Here is a 25,990-nt window from a genome sequence, read left to right as displayed (position 1 = left end):
ATTTGGCGGTAGCGGTAGCGTACTACTATTTTTGTTTTCCAGACAGTAATCAAACATCGAATATCATAACTGTATATAATTCTGAACATAATTACTGAACTCATTTTGAATAAAGATTTTTTTTTTTTTAAATGTACTAAATGCGTGTTAAAACATCGATCAATAAAGCACATGTCTTTTAAGTGCAAATGACATATTTATTAAAACTGCAATACAGGCTCAGAATAGGGTGCAGAAGCGCTACATTTCAATGTAAAAAAGAAAAACTTTATTTTCTTCCCCACACCTGTTTATTCAAGTGTCTTTCTCATCAGAAACTAAATCTTTACTGAAAGACACAACTCAAGCATTTTTGTAACATTTTTGACCAACATCTCTCAGAGACTCATTGGCACTAAAAATTTAAATATCCATGCTACCTTTTGGTTCAAACATACGCAAAATATTTTTAAAAAAACATCTTTGGGAAAGTACAGACTTAGCACAGTGGTTGAAACTTTTTTGATATGTGTAAAATGAATTGTCAACTCACAAACATGAAGCAAAAATATGTGAAACACAAAGATATAAAGAAGTGCTCAGATAATAACTAAACAAAACCCTTGTCTTGCCTTAGATTTCAAAGAGGAAACAATTAAAAATGTTCCTTTCACCTGGGCTTCTTCATAGACTTTCTTTTTAAAAAAAATAAGAAATACTGAATACTAATATTTTGCAATTTGGTTATTTTGAAATAACTAAGCAATTCCAAAAGCATTTTTGTTAAAATGTTGGAATGAAATGTAATAAACACTGAAAAATCACAGCTGAACAGAAGCTCCAACTTCCCATTGCTGCATTCTCAATGACCCATAAAGTGCAGGAGCTCATTAAAAAGTACAAGCTACAAATTAAATACTTAAAAATGTAACATTTCTCCAACAAGCTGTCATGTTGACTCAAGGTGGCATCCTCGTAGCCTTCTTGTGCGAACATCCTTTATGATGGGAATCAAGCAGGCTATATTTTGGGTCAAAGCTAGTTGCACAGCAAGATACAATCTTAGTCCTTACACCGTCAAACTCAGGACACTCTGTTTTAGGAACACTCCGACCCCCTGCTAGTGTCGGAATAAGTAAACATCCGTGAAATCGACCTTCACTTCAAACGACTGCGAATAAAGTCAACATGGGAAGGCCATTCAGTTGGTCTCATGTGACAAGTCAAACCTGAAATTATACAAATAAGAATAGATGTAAGCAAACACTCTCCAGAGTAATCTCAGAGTAATCTACAGTGAACAACAGTATAGCACATACCACTGTGATACTCCTGTCTTGAGATCCAGCTGACTCAAGTCTATCTGAACCTGAAACAGAATGGCGATTGAAATTTAGTCATTTTAAGAGGGTCTATAATGTTTGTGGTGTTGTTATCTGACACGTCACGTGATGAATACCTTGCCAAGAAGCTCTTTTTCACGACTCATGAAGGAAACGCTGTTCTTGACAGACACTTCAAGATGTTTCTGCTTAGCTTCTTCAAGTGGCATGTCGAAATCAAATCTGTAGGAGAGAGTGAAAGACGGTTAACCTTTGGCTCTGTGTGTCATCAGATAATGATTTAATGATGCTCTTACTAACCTCTCATTGAACTCAGGTTTAAGGCTTTTCTTCTTAACACTGGTCTTCCTTTTGGTGTTCCGGTTCTTGTCCGGAAGAAGAATGAATGAGATGTAAGTGTCTGGAGGATCCTTGGAATAGGACGCCAAGTTCCTGTGCAAGAATACAGAATTATGAAAATAAACTGAGGAACATATTTTTTTGTTTTTGTGGTACTTGTATGATTCCTACCTGCAGGCATGGATGGTTATAACCAATCGGTTCTCCTCAGATGAGTAGGCAACAGAGAGCTTAATCTGGGCATTCCCGGATGAACTGGCATCCTCACCTCTGTATTTGCATCCATCCACAAACATAAACCAATACATATGTCAAGGTCAGTTACTATTTTGCCTCTACCTATGAATACTAACCTACGGTTGCAAATGAAATATAGCTCCTTTTGTGTCTCACCCTTGGGCGGGCACACTTCTGTGTCGGAGCTCACGATTGGCTGCAGCAGCTGCCTCTCCTCTGGGGATCACATGACTAGCATCCTCCGCATCACTACATTGTGCCAGCTTGCTGTCTAGGAGCTGATAAACAGGTAAGATGTTTTTATTTTACACATACTGTCAAGAAGTTTGGGGTAAGTAACATTGATAATAATATGAAATGGTTCTTGAGCACAAAGTCAACATATTAGAATGATCATGTGACACTGAAGACTGGAGTAATGATACTGAAAATTCATTTCTTTGCCATCACAGGAATAAATGTTGTAATATAATATAATATAATATAATATAATATAATATAATATAATATAATATAATATAATATAATATAACAGTTTTTGGTTAAATACATGCAGCATTGGTGAGCATGTGTTTAATTCCATGTTGAATAGAAGACACTATATGGCAAAAAAGTATGTGGATGTTGCTGAATGTAAATGTGTCCTGCTGCTCAGCACATGTTGAAAACATGTGTGATTTCTAACCTTGAGTTCAGCTCTCAGCAGAATCTGACTCTCAGGCATGGCTCCATCCAGACTGAACCAGCGGTCCAGCACCAGATCCTTCTCATTCAGCAGCTCCCTCAGTGGAAGCACAAGTGAACCCAGAGCCAGACCCCAGCTGTGAGAGAGCTACACACACCAAACTCACATAAAATACACTCCAGAGCAGAACAAATGATGTCACTATTGTCCTTCTGACATAAATGCACACCTTAAAATCAATATTTATTGTAAAATGCAGCTTCTCACTTTGACTACAAGTGTGTCTTCTGTTGGATTATGGATCAGGAAATGAAAAGCTTCATCCCACTGTGGAGAAGTCGAGCGATTGAAAACCTAGTGGGGGAAAAATGATCCCTTGTGAGTCTTTGATATTTTAATAACATCAGCATAAATTACCCATGATTTAAGGGGCCTTACTTTGGTCCGGTAGGATATGTTTTTGCATGACACTTCCGCTCCCGCCATTGGCTCTTTCCCGCTCTTTTTTAACTGTGAACAACATACAATTTTGTAATGCGGGTGCTGCTAATATATTCATACAGTTCATTGAAGCGATGCTAACTACTGGCTATGGCAAATTAAGTAGTGACGAAATAAATGAAATATTTTGATGAAAATAAAATGAAGCTTACAGGCAGACCATGTGCTCTCTCGATATACACAAAAACAAGTGCAACAGAGGGAACCGTTTTATTCAGGTAAGACTGACGATAGTTGTAACGTAGAATCTGGATACAAAAAAAATCACAAAACCAATCAACAAAATGTTAATATTTAATGAATTCAGATGAACAATAAAAGCATATATAAACTGTTACCTGTTCAAGTCTGGTTGGATCTGAAACTTTAGGCACCCATTCCAACACAAGGTGAAGTCTTCCAGATTTCACATCATTCAGAGTATACCACTGTATGAGGAAGCCGGCATAAATAAACAAGCATACAACCAGATATAGAAAAGATTTCAAAACAAACAAACACTCACCTGATCAGAAAACTGAGCACTGATGAGGTCTCTGAGACTTACTTTAACCCTGCAAGCAGAGATTAAACAATACTGATATTCATCAAAAGAAGAACTGATACTCTAGATACACTAGCCAAAATATTATAACACACAACACAATCTTACCTGCCACTCTGAAACAAATCAGATTTTATCACTAGCATATTCTTAACACAAATGTACACTTGCACTGTATTTATCTTATTTTATCTCATTCACTACCCTTAAAACCATCTGTCCTCATACCATAACCATAACATGATTTGTCAACTTTTTATATAATTGCCCTCATTTTAATAAGGTCCTGTTATTAGCTAGTGGCACCAAAAGGTACCTCATGTGTGATATCCACAGTGAGTCAAAGAAAGGAAAAAACACATTTTGGTCAAAAATGGAAGCAGGATATTGCACTAAAACATACAATGCAGTTTAGGGTCAGTAAGTTATTTATTTATTTATAGGAATTAATACTTTTATTCGGTAAGTGACGATACAGATATTTATAATATTACAAATTATATCAATTTCAAGTTTCTATTTCTATTTTATAAAACACAGATGCAGACTTGGTGAGCATAAGATACTTCTTTCAATAACATTAAAAAAATATTTTTCCAACCTCAAACTTTGAACAGAAGTCTAAGTTTTTTTTCCATTATTACTCAAGAATGAGTAAAATAAAACTAAACTACAGCATAACATTCTAAAAGCAGAAGAGGAAGGTTGTTGTCTCACCTGCCAAGGAAGTCGTCCTGGTCAATGTCTTTATCATAAAGGTCAAACTCCACCTCCTGACCTGGGAGCTGGGTCAAGATCACCTACAGTACAAGCAGGCAGGTATGCATTACTTTTGCATATACCCTTTGCAGTTTGCAGAGATGAAAATACATGTTTGAACATGCCAGCAGCAGTGGAGGAATGAAGCAACTATTAAAGCAGAAATCAAGATGGAATCCTTCTGTTTTGAGAAAGAAGCCATATCCCTCCATGTTGCACACAAAATAAATCAGCATGCATACCTCATAAAGTTCGTTCCAGGTGGGGTTGAGGTTCTCTTTGATGACCTGACTCTTGAAGGCTATTCCTCCCACTCGGATCTTCACATATGGGTCACTCTTTCCCTTTACCATGCCACCCATTAAATTGTCCTTAGCGATAAGACTCTGGGCTTCCACCAGGTGGATCCGCAGAACACCCTATATTGACAATTACAAATATTGATAACTTCAAGTCTGTATTTTTTTTATCCTAAGTTCTACACTTCTCTACAGGCTCACCTCAGATGCAAAAGTGCTGTCTGGACTAGTGTGCTCGGGACGTTTTGAAGTAGGGGTCACATTTGTTGCCCCTGGAGATACTTCTGATTCAAAATCTCCATCTCCGGGTAATGGAGACACAGGTGTGGTAAGGATGGCTTCTTCATTTAGCCACAACACCTGAAACCAACATCACAGAACTCCTGCATTATGTGTCCTCAAAGTTTTTAATCATAAAAAAAAAAAAATGAATCCTACCCTGAGCATAACTGTGATGTAGATACGGCTGGCCGGTCCAGACTTTTCTAGCTGAAACCACTGATCCATAGAGAGCTCAGCGCTGGAGAGCAGACGGGACATGGGGATAGACAGACTGCCCAGAGTCAAAGCCCTGTCATCATCCTTCACCTGGAACAGGTGGAAGCAAAGATAAACACAATTACACTGAATGGTGAGTGTTAACATAAATGGGTGTTAACATAAATATTTACAATTAAAGTTTGGCTCAATGTCATGGTGCAAAGGACCCTAGGTTGATTTTACTCTGAACCGTCCCTTTAAGCAGATTTGTTACAAACTCTATTTATAGTTCACTTTGATCTTTGAAACTTTACAGACATTTTACGTGCACTTTAAATAAGCACTTGGAAGGATCATGAAAAACAATATTTAACAATATTTTACTATCACAATGTGACTATACATACTGTACCTGGATGTCGATATCTTGTTTGCGTGGGTCCTGAATAAAAAACGTAAAGGCATCCTCCCACACTGGATTATTAGTCCCATTCACCGTCTGGATTATTAATAATGAGAGAATATATGTAATAGCGTGACTCCAAAATGTATAAATATGCCATAAATGTTTACATATGATGTATAATAAGAGCGATGACATCATACCCTGCTCTCTTTGGTGGTATCCTGCACAGAAACCTGCACCATGGGGCTGGGGTCCTTGTTACCTTTTTTAAACTGAATAGAAATACATTGTACTGAATGAAGTCAACATCTAAAGCACTCTTTTAACAAAACAATAGATGTTGAAAGAAGGACAATAGTGGTTCAGGATAGAAACTTACTGGTAGATCTTGTGCCCGGTCCAGATAAACAGTTAAAATGGCAGCAGAAGGAAGATCTGCTGTCTTACCAGATATCGTAATGTTTTTATTCCTCTCCAGCACCTGTATTTAATAAAAGGTTTAGTATGGAAATTAAAGGAGCAGAGCAGCAAATACACCTTTTTTTTTTATAGTCTATCATGTAAGATCTTACTTCATTAAGGCGCTCTGCAGAGGGCAGCAGAGAGAGCCATTCTAGCTTGAGATGAACCTGACCAGATGTTGCGTCCTTTAAAGTGTACCACTAAAACCACAGGGAAAAAGCATTACATTACTATTATAAACAATGCCGACTGCACTGCTGAAAGGGTGGTGAAATAAATATGATCCATAGACAGAACAATAATGGAAAGGTTTCTTGGTATAAGAAAAACATCTAAAATGATATATAAATAAAAGAAAGTCAATGTAAAAGATGTACCTCATCTAAAAGAACTGCTTTCTTTACAATACCTAAATCCAGCTTCATTCTAAAAAGAAAATAATTCAGAGACAGGGGAACACAAAAAATAGGAAAGCATAGTTCTTTTATTAATAAAAAATATTAATAAAATAAGAAATCAAAACAGTGATATATAAGGAATATATATATGAAGAGTTCAGATGCAAAAGCCTTCAAGTGCCATCTGAAATGTTCTTCTAGAATTATCATTTTTATCAAGCTGGTATATTTAAGTTCAATAATTTCACTTAAATAGCAATGCAAATGACCTATTAATTGTTATTTAAGTGAAATTACTTAACTTAAAATATACAAGCTTTATAAAAATGATCATTCTAGAAGAAAATTTCAGATGGCACTTAGAGGCTTTTGCATCTGAACTCTTCATATATATATATATATATTGTATAATATAATAATATTAATCATGTTTAGATCATATTTTGATCATTTTATATTAATTCTAAGATATACATATATTTTTCTTTTTATATATAAAAAGGTATATATTATATTTATATAATTATTAATTAGAATTTAATTTATAATCTGTAATATAAAATAATACCTCCCAAGAAAATCATCCTGGTCAGGGTCTTTATCAAACACTTCCAGCTCCAGCTCCTGACCAGGTACTTCATGAACAATCACCTAACAAACACACAAACACATACATACATATAAAATATGATAAACAGCATTGAGCAATTGACATGCTGACATCTTTAAGATTTAGAACAAATAATCTTGTAGTTGTTTTCTCTGAGCTTGTGCTTTTGCTCAATGCTCATCTGATCTCAACACATGATAGTCACATCCTGCACAACCACAACCACATTTTGTTTTTGTTTTTTCTTGCTGTTTCCAGCTGTTACAACAGTCACACAGCAGATATCTGCATAGTGTTAGTAGCTTGAAAAACCACAGCTTCCTTTTACTCAGAAACATTTTTTAAGCACATAAACCACACTGATCACATGATACCCATCCACATCTCTCTCTCTCTCTGACCTCGTACATCTCTCTCCACTGAGGATTAAGGTTGTTGTCCACGTGGTGAGAGGTAAAGGTCTGCGTTCCCACCCGTAGCACTGCATACGGATCAGACTTGCCAGATATCACCCCTTTCATGTAGTTATCCTTGGCAGCAAGGTTTTCTGCCTCCAGCAAGTGGATACGCACAATACCCTGTTGGAAAACACAAAACAAGAGTAAGCAGAGTGCATGAGGTGTGTCTAAATTAGCATATGTAATTATGTAAATGAGACACACGCCCTTGCAGTTCAACATTATGAAGCAGCTACACTGGACAAGCATGCATGATGAAACTATGGAGTATTAAAGTACATTTGATGGATCATGAATAGTTCAAATAAGGAGGTTAATATAGTTAAATACTCCATTAAAGCACAGTGAAGTGTTACCCGTGGGAGAGGGGAACGCAGCTGTGCTACGTGCAGGTTGGCGACCAAAGGCACAGTGAGACGATTGGGGAGAACCAGGAAAGAGGCGATTGCATCCATTATCATAGTGTCCGACATGGCACTGAAAATGAATGCAAGGGGTTCGTACAGAGGATGGAACACAAACAAAATACATTTAAAATATTTGACAGCATGGCTTCTGGGTGATTATAATGGGTTAAGCTATGATAAATATGAATGACTGCATGTTTCCCTGCTTTATTTGAATAGAGGGAAGCAGTGTATAATCAGACCAGTGCTCAACTGATTATCAATGAATGAAGCATATGAGAAGAAAGAGTTACAGTATTAACAGGTCCAGTGGCATTGTGGTATATCTGAATCATAAACCCAACAGACAACGATGATACAAAACAAATGCACTCACTTCAAACCAGGTATGTCTAATAAATTGGTAAGGCCAGTCCAGTTGATGTCAAGCGTCTATGGGGAATTGAAGAAGAAACAAAGACTGTGTAGTAAAATGGGGTTATTATGATGTGATATAGTAATTAAAATGGAAAATGCTTGACTAACAGGTCTGCGGATGAAGAACATGGTGACGGCTCCAACAAGAGGAACATCTCCAATTAGAGGTTCCAAGATCACCCTCAATTTTCCATGGAGCTATAGAAGGAGGGATACTGGTTTCAGTCAATGAGTCTTTTATCGGTTATCTTTAAGGAGTCCCATTGTCCTCTTCCTTACCTGAATGCCTTTCACCCCAGCTTTACAGAAGTACTTCTTCACCTCAACGTTAATCTCCACATCTCCAGCATAACTGCAAAACAGATAAAAAAATAGGCCTACAATAAAATAGTTCAAAAAAATTCTATAAAATAAGATGCAGTCACAACTCCAAAGTTGAGAACCTGTCTGCTAAGAAAGAGACCAAAGACACTACCTGATATAAAGATCCAGTATCACCTGACGCTTATCATACTCAGTGTAGGCCTTCACCCCAACTACCTTCAGAGGCTGTTAAAAAAACAATACATAAAAGTATGTTTAAACATCTTAGTCAATAGTCTGTGTTTAAAAAAATATCTCGGCGAACAGCAATTGAGAATCAAATGTAAATATGAGAAACACATGCAAATAACTTTTATCAGACACAGATTTGTATACCCTGTCGCCCAAGTCAACTTTGGCGAAGCTGAGAGTCTGCAGATGAGCGCTGGCGGCTCGGATCGAAGGGGCAATAGTCTCCACCAGCAGCTTTTCCAGATATTGTCCAATAAACGGCCAGGCCTGCTGCAATATCTATGAGCCAGGATAGTTACAAACAATAAGAACTGGTGGAGACTCACAAAGATGACAAGTCAATGAAGACATTTTTGATGACAAGCATATTTTATATATATGTAATGGGATATAATTTACTCCATGAGATAAACAAACATTAGAGCATTACATTTGTTGAAACGATTCCATACACATTAAGTCTAATTTGCCAGTCAAACCTCAGACGGAAACCATAAGCACTTAGGAGGAAACCCCTAAAGAGCATTTATTTTCTTATCAGACTGCTGCACTCAAACTCTAATAAAATCCTTTTTAGATTGAGTATCAATAAAACTAGATTTTCTATACATTGGTACAACAACTTAAATCTATCAAAATCACAAAACCTGCATCATAATAGACTCACATATAGGCTGTTTGCAAATGTCACCAATTCAAGTAATGTTTAAGAGCAGTGTGTGTTTGTAGTGAGCTTTGAAAGCACATCCCACAATCCACCCTCCCATTCTCACTATCCAAACTTAAAAGGTTATTTGAGACAAACCTTTGAAGCCTGAATCCTGACAACAAGCCTGGTGTGCAAGAATAACCGTTCAACTATTTATCTTCAGGCACTGAATTTGAAAACATACACAGTGCCCTCAGGGACACAGAGCAGGCAGGCTGCGGTCACATGCACATTTGTGTATTTGAACAGAGTTTAATACCTTGTTAATCCATTCAACCTTTTCCACATCAGGGAAGTTCACCTGTGGAAAAACAAGGAGTACACTTTGAATTTCCGATGTCAAGACGGGCTGTATAACAGATCGGTTTTACATGCTGTATGCAAGGAGACCTCTTATTTTGTACACTGTAAGTAAATACCATGAAGGTCGGGAGCTGTTGTTAACAAAACACAGCCTTTTCCAGGGAAGAGATCAGCTGTGCATACACTGGAACATTAAGTTCTGCCAATTCTTAAAAAATACTGTAAAAAATAATGTATAACAAAATCTATATGGCAATGGTAGATCATAATAGTAAGCAGAAAGAATCATAAGAGAGCATGTATAAAGCATGGTGTGTTTATAAACAAGTATTTAGTGGCAAATGAAACCTTGATTAAAGGTAATCTCTGACTTCATATTAAATGTTTAACTGTAAATAATTAATACACTCAAATAAATACAATTATATAATAAAGGTAAAAAAAAACTATTTTAATCCTTGATCCTCTACATAAGTGATTCCCAACCAGGAACTTTGATATATAATTTTTTTAATATCTAGAAAAATATATAATACATATTTACATATGCATAAATAAATAAAGACACTGGAAAAGGGTAGATTAAAATATATGTAATACATATTTACCCATGAATATATATTTAAAGACACCGGTGCTCTTTAAATTTAAACACATAATTTGTAATAGGATGTGGGTAGGTTTATACAAAAAAAAAACAAAAAAAAACAAGCATTAGTTAAATAAAGCCACTATGTAAAAGCTACTGAGGTATGTGAGGAAAGTGGTACCACTGTTTCTCTGAGCACAGGTCAAACTTTTCCAAACAATTTTCAACTTCTTTATTTTTCCTATCACCCCCTCACCAAATTCTTGCTGCAAATGGCTCATTTTGCCATTTTGCTGCTGGTGACTCAGTCCCATGAGATTGGATACTTCAATGTTCCAAATATAGCCAGGGCTGGTCTGACTTTGGAATGTAATGAAGTTAATGAGGGATGGGCAAAGAAAGGAGTGAGGAGAGAAGAATATAAACATTCAACTCTATCAGAGAGGAATGCTTATGAAAGGGACAAAACTGTAAAAAATTTAATTGTCAGAAGTGGCTGAAAGCAGGTCTCAAAATGATGTTGTTGTAATGCAGGGGCATGATCATGCATTCTGACTGAAGATAATGTTGCAATATTGTTATAAATACAGCACCATAATTGTGAGTTCATTGTTAACAAAAATCCAACAAACCTTTTGTATGAGTGAAGGCGAAGCCCACTTATCTCACTAGTTACAACTACTTTTTTTTACCTGTCATATGTAGACTAGTCAGAATAGTGATTTAGCTACTTTATTATTCAATTAATAATCTTACTAGTAAGAATAACATGTTAATACTACAAGCTGGAATACACATTAATAGTGCCTAATACACAGGCAGCCGTCTCTATTCAATTACTGCTAGAAAACCTGGAATAGATACCAGCAACTATTTTAATCTAACTAACTAAAGACTAAGTACTGTCACCCAGTTATTAGTAAAACTGAAATAGGTAGGCCTACCAGCAAATGCAAAGCATACTAGGCAGAAGTGGATAGTTACTATCTGAACTACAGGTCCTCATTAAAATTCAGTGGTTACCAGTCACAAGTGGTAGGCCTATACTAACTAGTTAATGGGATAGTGACTAGTAGCAGCCTATAAGGCCTATATGTACTAGTATGTAATGAATATCTTACTAAAATGTTTATGTCAGAAACGAATAGTTTATATCTGAATTACAGATCTAAAATTCAATGGTAAATGCATTTGGTTAGCAGCAGTTCAAAATGGGATATTTACTTGTTAATGGGATAACAGGTAAACAGGTAAATGTACTAGCAGGTAACTTATACGTTTTAGTGACTAATTTAATAGTTAGGCTACTAGTCACTATTGGAACACGTACTGGTATAATCAATAGTTAAATTGTGAAATAGGAAAAGATACTCTAACTAGTACTAGTACTTAGTCACCACTGGATTAGCTACTTAGCAATAACAAAAAATATGTACCAGTAAATAAAAAAAAATAAAAAAATAGATGTTAAAGAAATATCTATAATTTGCATCATGTGTGTGATTATGAGGGGAAATATTCACAGGTTGAAGAATGATGGGATTGTTTTCATAGCTAACAATTTGTACTGTAAAAGTAGGGGAACAAATATTAAAATCATACCAGTTGTAAACAAAAATAGACCTAATAGCAAGAAATTGCATGATAAAAACGGTCTGACTGCGCAAAGATTTAAAGCATTTGCTGCAGACTGCGGTGGTGAACGGTTGAGAACCAGTCCAGAATGATACCAAGTATGGTATAAAAACACTTACCCATGCCGGTAAGTCCCGTTTACTTCGAAACACCCTTGTAGGGATTACATCCTGCTCATTCTCCAAAAGATACATCGCGCTTAACAGTCGCGCTTGTTTTCCATCGCGACTGTGTTTCCATCCCGTATAAACCAGAAGACCGAGCAAAACTAAACTAATGCTGAATCCGAAATATCCAGCCAGGTAGACTGGCAGTAAGGCAGCGACGCACTTTCCGAAGGACCAGAGAACTGACACGGCGTGTTTCCCAGCGGAGTCGTGAGGCAGAGGCAAATCCGCAGCCTCCGGAGAGGCATCCGCTCTCGGCCCCGCATCATCAGATGACATCGGCTCTTTCTGCATCAAATCCTGTCTACCGTGAGCGCTAGACAATAACAACCAAGCAATACAGATCAAAACTAACGAGTGCTATACACGTACGATTAAATATGAACAGAAAAGATCTTATAATTTGTCATTCTACGAAAAAAAAAAACAGCACCGCCGTCAGCTCCTTAGCAGCGGAAAGTTGTGGATTTGTAGTTTGCTAAGAAGGGCGTGTAGGGGCGTGTTTAACAGGCTTCAGCCCTTCTCGGTTCTTGTTAAAACCACAGCGAGAACCTTAAAATGTCTGGGTGTTGGATAATGCATATTTCACGAAGACGTCAGCTGTAAACTCAGCCATTCACCAGTCACTGAAGCCCTGTTAGAGGTGCTGTGCGCTACATATAATACTAAACGCGAAATCAGGGAGTTTAAAGTTATTTTAAAAAAAGAAAGAAAAATACTGTACGTTAAAAATATTTATCCTCCAGGACACATTTAAGCTGTCGCGTGGGTGTTTATAGCACTGTCATTGCAAACTGTAGTCACCGAGTTTATGTTCACCGAGTTTATTGCGTAGCAACATACCGTACACACATCACCGAGTTAGTTGCTACACAAAACCGCATCTGAGATTTAATCTGTAGACTACTAATGCAACGGTTTCATAAATCTAAAATCAATGGCATTTTCTATTCAATCATACGCTTCCTACAATTACTCTGTCCAAAGATCAGAGGTAATGTCAATACCTAATACAGCTACCACTGCGGTCAGATTACTAAAAGCACAGTTGATTTAATCTCAAATAGCTATAAAAAATATGACATGCACTTAAAATCCGCGGTCAATACCAGTCACTGTGGTTCTCAACCTAGCAAGGGGCCAGTAGGGGGCCTCAATTGCTTATACAATCATTAAAATAAGATACACCTATTAGGATTTTTTTTATATACAACTACTATTACAACTCTGTGGACTGATCTTAACTTTGATTTGACTACACTGACACTATTAGATGAGATCTAAACTGGCTGACACTTATGAACTACTTCATAGGTTAAATGAGTTAATTGATCTATTCTATACAACAGAACTGACTTAAGCTGAAAAATGACACCCTTTTCAGCCAAAATTAACTTTTGAATCAGTCATCTTATCACTATAAAGCCGTTTTAATCAATACATGTAAAGTGCTATAAAGGAGACCCAATAGCCAGACCTTGAACACTATGCCTGGAAAGCAGTTCTGTCTGAGGAGCTTCATGTTTAGAACACTATGAAATGCTGTAGTTTAAAAACTTATAACTACGATTTAATTGCTTGGTGTAACTTGTTTTAGCACTCTTTAAGATCAACTCTGCATGGCTTAGGGAAAACAGGAGCAAGCACAAATCTAATATTTATGAATCCAAATTTATCCAAACAGTTTTACACATCCACTACTGCTCCTGCAAATACAACCTTAAACTTATCGTTATAACATTAACAAATAAATTCACTTCATTAATAAAACATTACAAAAAAGGCTTCTTTAAACCAAAAAGATTTATTGAAGACATAACAAAAACACGCTGAGCTGACAGGTCTGAAGAATGTCCAAAACAGTTCACATGGTCATCAAGACCAGGATGCTTCCACGGAACCAGGTGATGGGAAACCAAATCCTCATTCAGATGAAAGCAGGCCTCATAGATGGTGCTTGAGTGGAGCTTCAGTTGGGCTTCCAGCAGACTCGTGCTGAGGAGATTGAAGTGGAGGAGCACTCCCAGCTTCAGCGCACGGCGGCCGCTTTACTTGGACCTCTGCCTCATCTTTCGCCTTTTACGCTTCAGCCTAAAAAAAACAAAGGAACGTTATTTCATGCTTATCCCAATGCAGGAGGGACAAAGTGAGAGCTCATTTGTTTAATCTCACCTGCGCATGCGCTTCTTTCGCCACTAAAAGAAAGCACAATCATTAATACATTTGAATTTATTAGGCAATTCAGACAAAAGCATTTAAGGAGAAAACTGTACATGCGCATTAGCAACTAGCGCAATGGCTGCATTTTCGCCAGATCGCCATGCAGCATGGCGGTTCGGAAAAATAAATGCAAGAAACAACGACAATGAATACGACTTAGTTTCTAATAGAGTGCCATTTTTCACTATAAGGAACCAATAATAGCAACAAGCGGCAGCTGCAAAATTCAACGTGGTCCTGCGAAATATCTGAGAAACAACCGCCTTAGCAAGCTAACAGTTAGCAGAGAAGGCCCAAACATAACTGCGTGTGGCTATTCCACGCTCAAAAAAAAAGAAAAGAAAAAAGGGAAAAGAACATTTAAGCAAAACACTTATTTAAACAAGTAATAGTTATCGCGTAAAAACTAAGAAATAGTGTATTAGCATCCTAGTTGCTTTCAAGACTAGCCAGATAATGACAAACACCATTTAACGTATACATTAAAGTTGAACTTACCTTCGCTCTCATGATGACAAGATAGTTCTGTAAATAAACAAGTAATGTTAGAGATAAAGCTGGATGGCACGTAAATATCTTGGATTAATATGGATTGTAAGAGACGTTAACACAAGCTCGGCAGAGACACTTCCTTACCTCGTCAAGCGATAACGACTTCAAAAGAGAACGTCATGAGGAGGACGGGCTCTTTTATACGTCTCGATTGCGTCATTTTTCAGCGACTATGAAAGAAACGTGGGCTATTACACCTGTCAATAATCATCAAATTAACGCATCGCAAATTAACGCAAATGATTACACAAGCCGTGTTTATTTGCCGAAACAAGGTCTGAACTAAAATAATAAAATAAAATAAAATTGAAATATAATTTTTAAATATAACATGTAAATGCATTATTAATTCTATATTAATCATTATTTATAACATATCAAACGTTTTTTTTTAAAGTTAGTTCCCCTTACAAAAATAGATGTAGGCTATCACGTGGCCACTGATCTACAATAGTACATATAAGTAGGGGAATATATATAAGAAATTGGTTTTTGACACTGTATTTTCCATCTTTTATTTTATTCCATTTGACATGGACGACACTGTATTTCATAACAGAAAAAAATCCTTCAAAACAAACAATTATGCTATGAAAATCAATCCGACAGACAAATATATTATGAGGAAACTATACACACACACACATACACACACACACACAAAAGTTTGGGATTGTTGAGATTTTTAATGTTTTTAACAGTCTCTTACCAAGGGCTGCATTTATTTGATTAAAAATACTAAACAAATATTCTATTTAATATTCTATTTCTATTTAAATATATTTTAAAATGTAATTTATTCCTGTGATCAAAGCTGAATTTTCAGCATCATTACTCCAGTCTTCAGAGTCACATGATCCTTTAGAAATCAGTCTAATATGCTGATTTGCTAAAGAATTAATCTTCCAGAATCTGGCAGTAAGTTTTGGGAGTTCATTTTTAGTCTAGCTCCTACCCCGAAGTCCGTTTTGCAGAGATGGACTGAAAAAAGGGAACTCCCAAAACTTACAGCCAGATTCTCTTCAAACAGTGCATGGTACGAGAGGATGTGGTGCTGGTCCTTCAAGAGTCACTCTCAATCTGTCTGTCTTGCCTATTAAAAAAAACAGTCTTCATGTATTTTACACTTCAGCTTGCGATTCTTATTAAGTGGGGGTCGTTTTTTAGGATTCTTTACCTAACCTAAGTCTCTGAGATCCGACACCTTGAACTTCTGGAGACTCCAGGTTGTAGTTCTGGAAAATAATGGCGCTGGAGCCTAAAGGGTTCCTGATGGTTTAACATGTGTCTTATTCTCCACCTGTTTTTGTCTGACCCAATGAGCATTTCACTGTTCAATGGTCATGCCTTAACTGCAATTTCTAGTATTGCATTAGTATTGCATCCTTCTCATGGGCATTTAATAATTTTTGACTTTTCAGTCTGAGTTAATTCTCTTTTTTGGCTTATTTGATCTGTAAAAGAAAACGTCTAATGATGATGCACACCTGAATATAAGGCGTTTTTCATTTCCAGCCTTCATGAACAATTATATATCACTTAGTTATAAATTATTAAACACAAAATTAATAGTAGTTAAGATTAATGTGGTTTGGAATTGGTAAAATGTGTGGAAAAAAAAATATGATCAGAAAATCAACGTGCCTAATAATTCTACAAGCACTGCACATTAATTTTGAACAATACCCGTTCTTGTCTTTGGACAAATTTGATTAACTTTTTTGATCCACTTCAAATGTTGACACCCCTAATATATAAAAGGGGTGTTGTATATAATAATAATAAATATAAATATATATTAGAAGTGTTGTAACAATATATCGTGTCACATTGATTTTGTATTGTGTATAGTTCAACCAAAATGAAAATGTATATAAATATACATTATAAATATAATTTATATGTTTTAAGAGTTTTAGTGTCAATACTACATATATAATGTTGAATATCATGTATAATGCAATGGGGGAATATGTATGGCTCCTGATAATGCCAAATGTCTTATGTTACCAATAAAAAGTGGCCTAGATTATTTTAAATATATCTAGTCAGTGACATAATAATAATAATAATAATAATAATGTATTTTCAGCTTCAGAATCATGAATATATTTTTATTCTGGTGTCACTATTGTCCTGTGCATTGGGTTACCAGCACCAAGTCCAAGCCTATTCTTGGTGCTATATAGTGCTAAAAGTGCTATATAAATAAACTTTGACTTATTCATTTACTAATAATTTTAGGTTAATTTTTTTAACCTTTTATCATATGTCTTGGAGCATCGCAATATCATCGTATAATGAGTTCAGTATCTTGATATGTATCAAATCGTGACATGAGGATATTGTTACACCCCTAATATATATATCTATATTGAACATTGTGATGATTCAGAGTAATTTGATCCCCTCATGGACATATTCTTAATCGTTTTCTATTTATGAAAAAACAACCGTGTTTTCAATTGTCTAAATTACCAACTTGACGATTTTGCCACAGCATTTAATCATCCAACTTTAAAAAGCTAGAGATAACAGAGGAGTTTCAGTAGTTGGAGTAAAAACAAATACAGTAAATTGGCAGAAAAATAAAACGTGTTGGCTCCAGTACAATGCAGATTTGACTAATATAATAATAGTAATTGATATAAAACTGTGGACCTACAACCACTTCCCTCCAACACATTCAATAAAGTCTTTCTCTGTTAAAGTATTTAAGCACTTGAGCCACTCTTCTTAATGTATGAAACTTTAAAATATCACAACAAATGGCACTAATTTTAAGAAAAAACTGTTTAAGCAAACCATTTCACTAGAATTTAAAATAAAAAATGTGGACACTTCTAGTTGTCAGATTTAGTAGACCATGTCCATAGTTAATATGAACTCACTTATGAATTCTCTACTAGGACACATTGGGACCAGTTGGTCAAGTTATTGCAAGAATGGCTCAGATACAGTCTCTCTAAATAAAATGTATAATGTCATTGGTTTTGCAGATGCCAGCCACTTGGTTTGACATTTTGTATCTTCTGACATTCAAACAACTTTTCCACTGCTCATCACATGACTGCATTCTGATGGATTCATGCATCACAGTTGTTTAGAAGAACGTAAGGTTATCCACAGAGTAAAAAAAATAAAAATATTAATTCATATTTGAGTGCTTAAATTGAAACAAACCAGGCTCTGATCCATAAATTGGCTAATTAAATTTATTAGATGTACGCTTATAAAATGGCAGGATAATTTGGTCAGTCAGTTTAGTCAAAAAAAAAAAAAAAAAAAAAAATGGTTTCAGAAGTCAGACCAATAAGCTGAAGGGAAGATCTACATTGAAACAGATTCTGGAAAAGCAATTTTGTAATTTGTGAAATACTAGAAAACGAATGCTTCAAAGCTTATCAAATTGATAAACAGTGCTTCTATTGTAGTTGTTTGCTATATTTAAGTTGTGGTGAGGCAGTTACCGCTCCAAAGACTCATTACAGGTCATCAATACAAACTATCATCATTTCCCAAAAACCAATAATAATAAAAAAAAACTCAATCTTTAACAGATTTCAAACAGGGATCTCATTTGCATGGACATGAATGGCACTTCACAGCAATGCTGCTTAAACAGTGCCACCATTACACTTTTATTGTTCATGATGGCTTGTACAATGACAGAGAGGGTCAAAAGAACCCCAGCACTCGCCTCATGTAAACACGGTTGGACAGTGTCTGCCTGCTCATCCGTACACTCCTCTCTAAGAGCAGTCTCTTTAAAGACAACCAATTGCAAGTAAACTGCACAAACCCTGTAGCAGTCTTATATATCTAATGAGGAGGTATTCAAAAAGATAGAAGGCTTGGCCAGAAGGCCTCTCAGTGGGGCAGGTCATAATAAGCTTTAACGGTTCTGTTCTTTGGGCTGTGCAGAGGCTCTGTCAGTCAGCTTGTTGGCAGTGGGAGTCTATGCAGCAGCTTCGCTCTCAGCCTCCACTGGTTGTCCTGTAGCACTCTCCACATTTTTGGATGCCTGGGGACAAGAATAATTATGTAAATATAGTCAATGTATGTAAATTATTTTTTAAAGCAAGTCATTTCACTTGGCGGACATCTTTGAAACGCCTCTCGGGCAGCTATTTCAGTCACACAAGTACAGCTCTTTGAATGTTGAAAGATCATATTCTCCAAAGCTGTTCACCAAACTTACGATTAGATTTCATATTTATTATATTTATTGAAATTCTATAGCACCCGGAGCTTCTAACGGCAGCTGCAGTGACGCCATGACTTTACCAATTGGTGAGAGCCTCTTTTATTTAGAAAGCAGGGATAATGATTTTCATCATATTGCGCAGTGCACTTTCTCCCATTCATAGTAAGATGAATTGTCAGTCTTTATATATCTAAAGTCTCTGATATGGTTTCATATTCACAACAAAGTGCCATTACAAATTGTGTAAGCAGCTGTCGACACAACCAACCTTCTTTTTCTTCTTCTTCTGTGCCTTGCGGCTGGCTGAGCTTTGCAACAACGCCTGCGAAAAAAAAAAAAAAAAAACGTCTCATTGTATAGACCAGATTTTCAAACTTTTTGTTGCCAAGGACCCCCAAATTTGTGTCCCATGTTCCTTTCAAGGGACCACTTCACTAAAATGGTAAATAGAAATAGTAAAAATATTAAACAAATTAATTATATAAACACACACATGTATATATATTAAAAAAATTCTATTTGTTTATAGTGTAAGGAAAAATGCTGCGTTTGCGCACTATCAGTGTGCGAACGGATAACAGCGGGAGTACCGAATGAGTTCTCTTTCGCCTCTTCTTGTGCTGGAATGGTTTAAAAGCGCTTGAATATGTAAACTGGCAAGAATTTTTTTTACAAAATTTTAATTATATATATATTATTGAAAAATTTGTTCTGTCAATAAAATGATCATGATTTCCAACCACCCCATGGAAATCAGAATGAAAATAATGTCAAATTCTGTAAATAATTTTTTATATATTTTGAATTTTTCATAGACTCCTTAGCAGCCCCTTGGGGTTAAACACACACTAGTTCCCTGCGTTTAAGTCTCTTACCTTGAGCTCAGGGTCTTGTACTTCAAACTCAGACTTGTAAAGCTCTGGTTCAAAAGGCCCATTGGTGATACGCAGAGGGCCGTTTGCCATTAGCATCACTGTGAACTTAAACTGCGCAACATATTCACCTTGAAAGAGAAGAAAAGAGAGAAGGTTTGACAAAGTGACTTTGCGGATGGCACCAAACTTCTAAAATAGTAACCGTCTTTGACCTGGTCATGCGGAAAAATGTGCTGGATACGCTTCTGTGAGCACCGACGTGACAGGAAATTTTTTTTCATTTGCATTTAGTGATTTGTTGTAAAAGTTTAACCGTATTATCTTCATGCTTGGTTGAACATTTCAGATATAGAAGTGAAATTTTAAGTCTGAGGTACTTGTGTCTCACCTTCCTTCTCATGCAGGACACTGAAGGGCTGAAGCAGCTCATGCTTGGCACACTCAACCACACCCAGCCGAGCTTTACTCTCATCCTCAAATGCCCTGATAGCACACAGGAGAGAGACTAAATGAAATGTGATGAACAACAGAGGTGAATAGTTTGTCTTGCATATGTTTGATTGGGAGGAAAATGCACATAAACAAATAGAGTACATGAAGTCAAATGCATAAAAGTGACCTGGTCTAATATCTTATTTATATAATGCATTCATATTTATTAATACATGTACCGTTCAGTCGGGTCAGTTTTCTTTTTTAAAGAAATTAATACTTTTAATACTAAGAATGCATTACATTTGATCAAAAGAAATATTTATAATGTTACAAAAGATTAAATAAATGCTTTTTTTTTTTTTTTTTTTTACTTTGCATTCATTAAAGAATCCTGGGGGGGGGGGGGGGGGGGAATCAGTTTCCACAAGAATATTAAGCAGCACAACTGTTTTCAACACTGATAATAAATGTTTCTTGAGCAGCAAATCAGAATATTAGACTGATTTCTGAAGGATCATGTAACACTTAACACTGGAGTAATGATGCTGAAAATTCAGCTGTCATCACAGGAGTTTTTTTTATTTATTATTAAATATTACTAATTTTACTGTATTTTTGACCAAATATATTCAGCTTGGGTCAGCATAATATATATATATATATATATATATATATAATTATTTTTTTTTGTTAAATCGTACCAACCCTAAAGTTTTGAACAGTACATATACTTAATTCTGTGTCATTTTATAAATGAAAAAAAAAAAAAAAAAAAACTTTTAATTGACCTTTTTATATAAATTTTATTCATATTGAGATTTATCCTTTTTTAACTAAATTGAACAATTGATCATTTGGCAAAAGGAAAAAGTTGACTTAATTTTACACTCAAGTAACATTTAAACATGAAATAAAGAAACCCTTACATTCAGTTTGAAAGTGATTTTTGCTTTTACATTTGCATTACTGAATTACAGAGAAACAAATCAAGTAATTTAATGGACTTTTGACACAGCTCCAGGGCTGTTGTGAAAATCACAGATCATACTTCCCTATTTCCTTTAGTTAAGCAGCAACGATTTAAAAAACAATTTCGCTTTTCTAGCCAGGTTTACCTCTGTGATTTACCTCTTTAATAAAGGATTTATTCATTTCATTTTTAAGTGGTTGTCCTTCAAATAACTAAAGATATTCAACCGTGACTTGAACTGAAAATAAATTACCTCAGAGTAAATGGCATGGCATCAAATCGCCGCTCCACCTCACTGAAGAACACCCTGGAGGTCTTCATCTTTAGGCCATACTGCTTACTGGGGTCTCGCTTGTAAACGGTGGTCCTCTGCCCGGAGTCTCTAGCCTGCAGGGAGAAAGACAGCGAGGTTATCAGCTATCTATGGCATGTTAATGGTAGACATTGAGGGAACAGCGACGCTAAGACGAGTCATCACCTTTCCCTCTCCAGTGCTAATGAGCACGTCCACAGCGTACACCTCATGCACTTCAAATTCTGCCTTCTCATGGTCCTTCCTTAGAGCAGACAAGGACAGAGAGCATTTAGCATAGAGGAACACTCAGTCATTTTCCAAAACAATCTAGCGCTTCATCGTCCTGACCTTTGCTGGTCGGTGGGGTTTTGAATGATAGTCTTCTCTCCATCAATGACATGCTGCTTTAACTGATGAGACAGCATGCCTGTGTAGAGAGACAGAATGAGTTTCAAAAACCACGCCATGATGCTTTAACAGTGAGTGAGTTCAGGTAATGTTCAGCTCACCCTCTATGGCCATGCATTTGAATGATTGGGCAATCTTGTTCCAGGCCTCTGTGACCTGAGTGTTCTGAGAGACAGAAAAACAGAATATTAAAAATGATTTTCGGTAATTGAAATAAAATATAACTATTAGCCAAATTTTTTTTTGAAAATGTTGCCTTGGTTTAATTTTAAGCTGTTAAATAAGTTTAAACAACCAAAATGACATTTATTACTAGTATTTTGTGCTAAAATTGACAGAATATGAAAGCTAAAAGTTGAATTGTTTACTAAAATTAACTAACACATTAACACATTTTAACGCTTAAAAACGTTCATAAAGCGATGAAATCCAAGTCCAAGTCTTTTGAAGAGACACAATCAATTATATGATATAGACTTAATTACATTCACTGATCAATGTTTATATGTGAATAAAAGAATAAATACAATCTGTTCATCATAGAAAGCGACTCTTCAGAAGACTTGGATCAAACCGCTTGATTCATATGGATTTTTTTTATGAACATTTAGAAGCATCAGAGTGTTAGGTGGATAGACTTTAACTGGAGGGAAAGAAATCTCTCAGATTTCATTCAAAACATCTTTTGTGTTGCGAAGATGAACAAAAGTCTTCTGGGTTTGGAAGAATATGAGGGTGAGCAACTGATGACAGAATTAAAAATTTTGGAGGAACTAACCTTTTAAGTGAAATTTAAATGAAAACTGAATATATATATTTTAAAAAAAGCTAAAATATAATTAAAAATAATACTAAAATAACACTGATTAAACATTATTTTATTAAGTACCATTCTCCCAAGATATTGTCCTTACATGTAGACCAAGGTTATTAGTTAGCTTCCACAAAATTATCCATTTTATAATAGAGAATTTATTGTGACTCAAAAAAAGATTAAATCATTATTCACTATTATTCATGAGGATGTTATAAGCAGTTATTTACAGGACCAGACTGATTCTATCTAACCTGATTCCCAGGCTTAACCAGCCGAAGAGCAGCTTCTGCACACAAGTAGGCAGCTTTGATCACATCCGCTTTCCGTCCCGTCACAGGATTGTCCTAGAAGAACAGCAAATTAAACGTTAGTGCATGTTTAAACAGAATGAAACAGAATGTGGCATCCACAAAGAAGAAAGACATACCTTGGTTGCGCCAACTACAAAGCTGTGGGCAACGTTGGAGATGAAGCCATCCACATGCACTCCAAGGTCACTGTGTAAAAACAGAATGCAGTAATGAGGAAATGTTCTGATAACCAGATGGACGTATATATACATTCATATATACAATAAAGCAGAAATAATACCCACATTTTAACCAAGTCACCGTCTTTAAGCGTACAGTCTGGATCGCTCTTTATTGGTGAGAAGTGGCACACACAGTTGTTCACAGACACACAGGTGGGAAAGGCAATCCCTGTCACACAAGAAGAATACCACATTTGTATATATATATATATATATATATATATATATATATATATATATATATATATATATATATATAAACAATAAGAAATAATTTTTCTACATTTTTTAAATAAAGCTGCAGTCCGTAGTTTTTCCTCTTTGTCGCCATCTCTGTTTGAAATCTGCAATTGCAGTTATTCGCGGAATTATCAACTTTACGTGATAAAAAAATATTAACTTTACGTGACCAAAAATTATTTTGGATCATTTTTAACCCAAATAAGTTACGGAATGTAGCTTTCAATAAAAATAATAATAATTACATTTAAAATAATTAAAAAGTCACCACATTCTAGATTTTAATGAATAAAATGTAATGGAAAAACACTGAGTTTTCAGAAACATTCTTACCTTTCTTTATTTCTTTTTCCTTCTTGAAGACCTTGCCTGTTTCCGCAGTGATGAAAGCGTCTCCTTTCTCACACAGACTGAGGACAGACAAACCAGGCTTGGCTGCTTCGATGACAGTCTTCAAAGCCTCTGAGGGGAAAGATTTCACATGAAACAACAAAAAATTTGAAAGCCCTACCTAAAGCACTATGATCAGGTCTGAAGGAGATCAATACACATTAAATCTGTAAGCACTTCGTGACAAACAAATTGAAGACTGACATTTGCTGAAGCTTTCTCAGCACCTGGCAAATTAAATTTACTCGAAGACAATACTGGACACTATGACACTACGATCTAAATATGCACACAGACGACTGTACAACTCTGCAGGAGATGAGCAGAATCACAGGATCAGTCGCCACTTACTCTCATTCTATGCAATGAAAGTGAATGGTGACTCAGGCTGTCAATCACTTACATTCTGTCAAACATTTCCTTTTCGGATTCATAGTCATGCAGATTTAGAGCAACATGAGAGTGAGTAAAAATGACAGAATTAAACTTTCTGGGCAATCACTTTATGTCCCTACGTTACAACTAAAGCTAACTGGCTAATCCGCTAGCCGAATATTTAATAAGATAAAATAACGCACTTAAGTTCACAAAACATAGGGTGCTGATGCTTGTCGATACGATTGCAAGTTACGCCAAGTCAAATAAACAGAAATGACTGGCATCGATGGCAATCTCACTACAGCTCGCAGACACATGGCCGAGCGCTGAGCTGAACCCCCGCTCGGTCAAATTCAAGCCTTAATCGCGCATAAAGCTCCAGAATCATCCTTACGGTTTGCTATGTCGGCCCCCATCTTGTACTTGGTGACCACCAAGTCATCAGCAACGGTCTGCTCTTGCTGTTCGTCGTCTCCTGACATGCTTGTCAGTGTTGGGATTCAAGAGGAGCTCGTAACTTTTTCCCTCGCTTCGCTTGTAGGATGATGGAGCACAGCACGCTTCAGATCTCACAGCCTGCGCCACCAGCAGCCGTGGAAACGCGCAAGATGGCCGCTTACTGCACTGCTCTTCAAAATAAAAGTCATAAACATGCGGACACACTGATAGAGTGACCTCTGCGGGAGCTCGAGGAAATATTTATAGTAGGCCTTATATCTCATATCTTTTCTAGTTCGGCATTTTACTATACCATACTATACTATAGACATGACAAGTCAAAATTATGAAAGACTAAATCATAATTACGAGATAAAAGTTGTAATTTGGACTTTCTTTGTCATAGTTATAGATTGTAAATAATATTTTCGACATTTATGTCATAAATATGATTTTACAAAATCATGATTTTTTTTCTTATGTGGAGGAAATGTGCTTTCATAGAATTTAGCCAACGTGTGAAGAAAATAATGAAAACCACAAACATCACTTGTAAACAATAGTTTTATTGTGCGACTTTTCAGTCAAGCTGTAATTTTGTCAACAACTGAATTACAAATGAATTAAATAATATTTTATTGCCTCCATCAGATTTTGTGTAATCTCAATCTCAGAATATCCTCAGAATAACATGCACAAGTTTATTTTATGACAATAGTTTGGACTTTAGACCCTGGTTTCACAGACAAGGCTTAAACCTAGTCCCAGACTAAAATGCATGTTTGAGTTGTTTTAACTGATAGAAACTTATATCTTAAAATATGTCCGTGTCAGCTAAATCAAATACTGAATCCTAAATTGCCATGTCTGACTTAAAATGTACAAATTTCGTAGATAAATTTAAGCTGACAACAACATGCAAGATTATGATATTTCATCATCTATATCGTC

At 35.9% G+C, this 25,990-nt stretch overlaps 2 protein-coding genes and 1 long non-coding RNA gene across 3 annotated transcripts; all 3 read right to left on the bottom strand.

Moving 5' to 3' along the window:
- Positions 1 to 176: 176 nt before the first annotated feature.
- esyt1a (extended synaptotagmin-like protein 1a) lies at positions 177 to 12,755 on the bottom strand. The gene is made up of 31 exons (XM_084099249.1): positions 12,235 to 12,755; positions 9,848 to 9,889; positions 9,024 to 9,158; positions 8,800 to 8,873; positions 8,604 to 8,676; positions 8,433 to 8,522; positions 8,284 to 8,339; positions 7,857 to 7,977; positions 7,444 to 7,620; positions 7,001 to 7,083; positions 6,412 to 6,460; positions 6,145 to 6,234; positions 5,952 to 6,053; positions 5,773 to 5,844; positions 5,579 to 5,665; positions 5,125 to 5,274; positions 4,888 to 5,046; positions 4,630 to 4,806; positions 4,346 to 4,428; positions 3,590 to 3,638; positions 3,423 to 3,512; positions 3,237 to 3,332; positions 3,022 to 3,093; positions 2,851 to 2,937; positions 2,584 to 2,730; positions 2,055 to 2,176; positions 1,833 to 1,931; positions 1,623 to 1,754; positions 1,439 to 1,544; positions 1,299 to 1,348; positions 177 to 1,208 (listed from the first exon to the last, which is right to left on the bottom strand). Exons 1-31 carry the CDS (start codon positions 12,574 to 12,576, stop codon positions 1,181 to 1,183), a joined length of 3,240 nt encoding a protein of 1,079 aa, XP_083955375.1. The 5' UTR covers positions 12,577 to 12,755; the 3' UTR covers positions 177 to 1,180.
- A 1,312-nt stretch (positions 12,756 to 14,067) lies between these two features.
- On the bottom strand, positions 14,068 to 15,214 carry LOC311072720. The gene is made up of 4 exons (XR_014604048.1): positions 15,139 to 15,214; positions 15,001 to 15,027; positions 14,455 to 14,477; positions 14,068 to 14,373 (listed from the first exon to the last, which is right to left on the bottom strand). It is a non-coding gene; the product is annotated as an uncharacterized lncRNA (long non-coding RNA).
- A 3,041-nt stretch (positions 15,215 to 18,255) lies between these two features.
- pa2g4b (proliferation-associated 2G4, b) lies at positions 18,256 to 25,221 on the bottom strand. Its single transcript, XM_084099030.1, has 13 exons — positions 24,996 to 25,221; positions 24,167 to 24,295; positions 23,657 to 23,762; positions 23,489 to 23,558; positions 23,313 to 23,405; positions 22,346 to 22,409; positions 22,185 to 22,263; positions 22,020 to 22,098; positions 21,795 to 21,928; positions 20,525 to 20,619; positions 20,137 to 20,264; positions 19,530 to 19,583; positions 18,256 to 19,078 (listed from the first exon to the last, which is right to left on the bottom strand). The coding sequence occupies exons 1-13, from the start codon at positions 25,081 to 25,083 to the stop codon at positions 19,013 to 19,015; spliced, it is 1,185 nt and encodes a 394-aa protein (XP_083955156.1). The 5' UTR covers positions 25,084 to 25,221; the 3' UTR covers positions 18,256 to 19,012.
- Between the last annotated feature and the right edge of the window lie 769 nt (positions 25,222 to 25,990).

This window comes from Abramis brama (assembly GCF_963993115.1).
Source record: "Abramis brama genome assembly, chromosome: 22".
Lineage (NCBI taxonomy): Eukaryota > Metazoa > Chordata > Actinopteri > Cypriniformes > Leuciscidae > Abramis > Abramis brama.
This window is presented reverse-complemented; position numbering and strand designations above follow the sequence as displayed.

Bases quoted from the DNA above. Each gene is read 5' to 3' on its own strand.
- esyt1a (XM_084099249.1), bottom strand. From the start codon at position 12,576: ATGCAGAAAGAGCCGATGTCATCTGATGATGCGGGGCCGAGAGCGGAT. The intron at 8,523-8,603 runs GTAAGGAAGAGG...CTCCTTCTATAG, and splicing joins CTGGGGTGAAAGGCATTCAG to CTCCATGGAAAATTGAGGGT. The intron at 3,513-3,589 runs GTGAGTGTTTGT...TTCCTCATACAG, and splicing joins GTGCTCAGTTTTCTGATCAG to TGGTATACTCTGAATGATGT.
- pa2g4b (XM_084099030.1), bottom strand. From the start codon at position 25,083: ATGTCAGGAGACGACGAACAGCAAGAGCAGACCGTTGCTGATGACTTG. The intron at 22,099-22,184 runs GTCAGGACGATG...GTCTGCTCTAAG, and splicing joins AACCCCACCGACCAGCAAAG to GAAGGACCATGAGAAGGCAG. The intron at 19,079-19,529 runs GTTGGTTGTGTC...TCTTGTCCCCAG, and splicing joins AGAAGAAGAAGAAAAAGAAG to GCATCCAAAAATGTGGAGAG.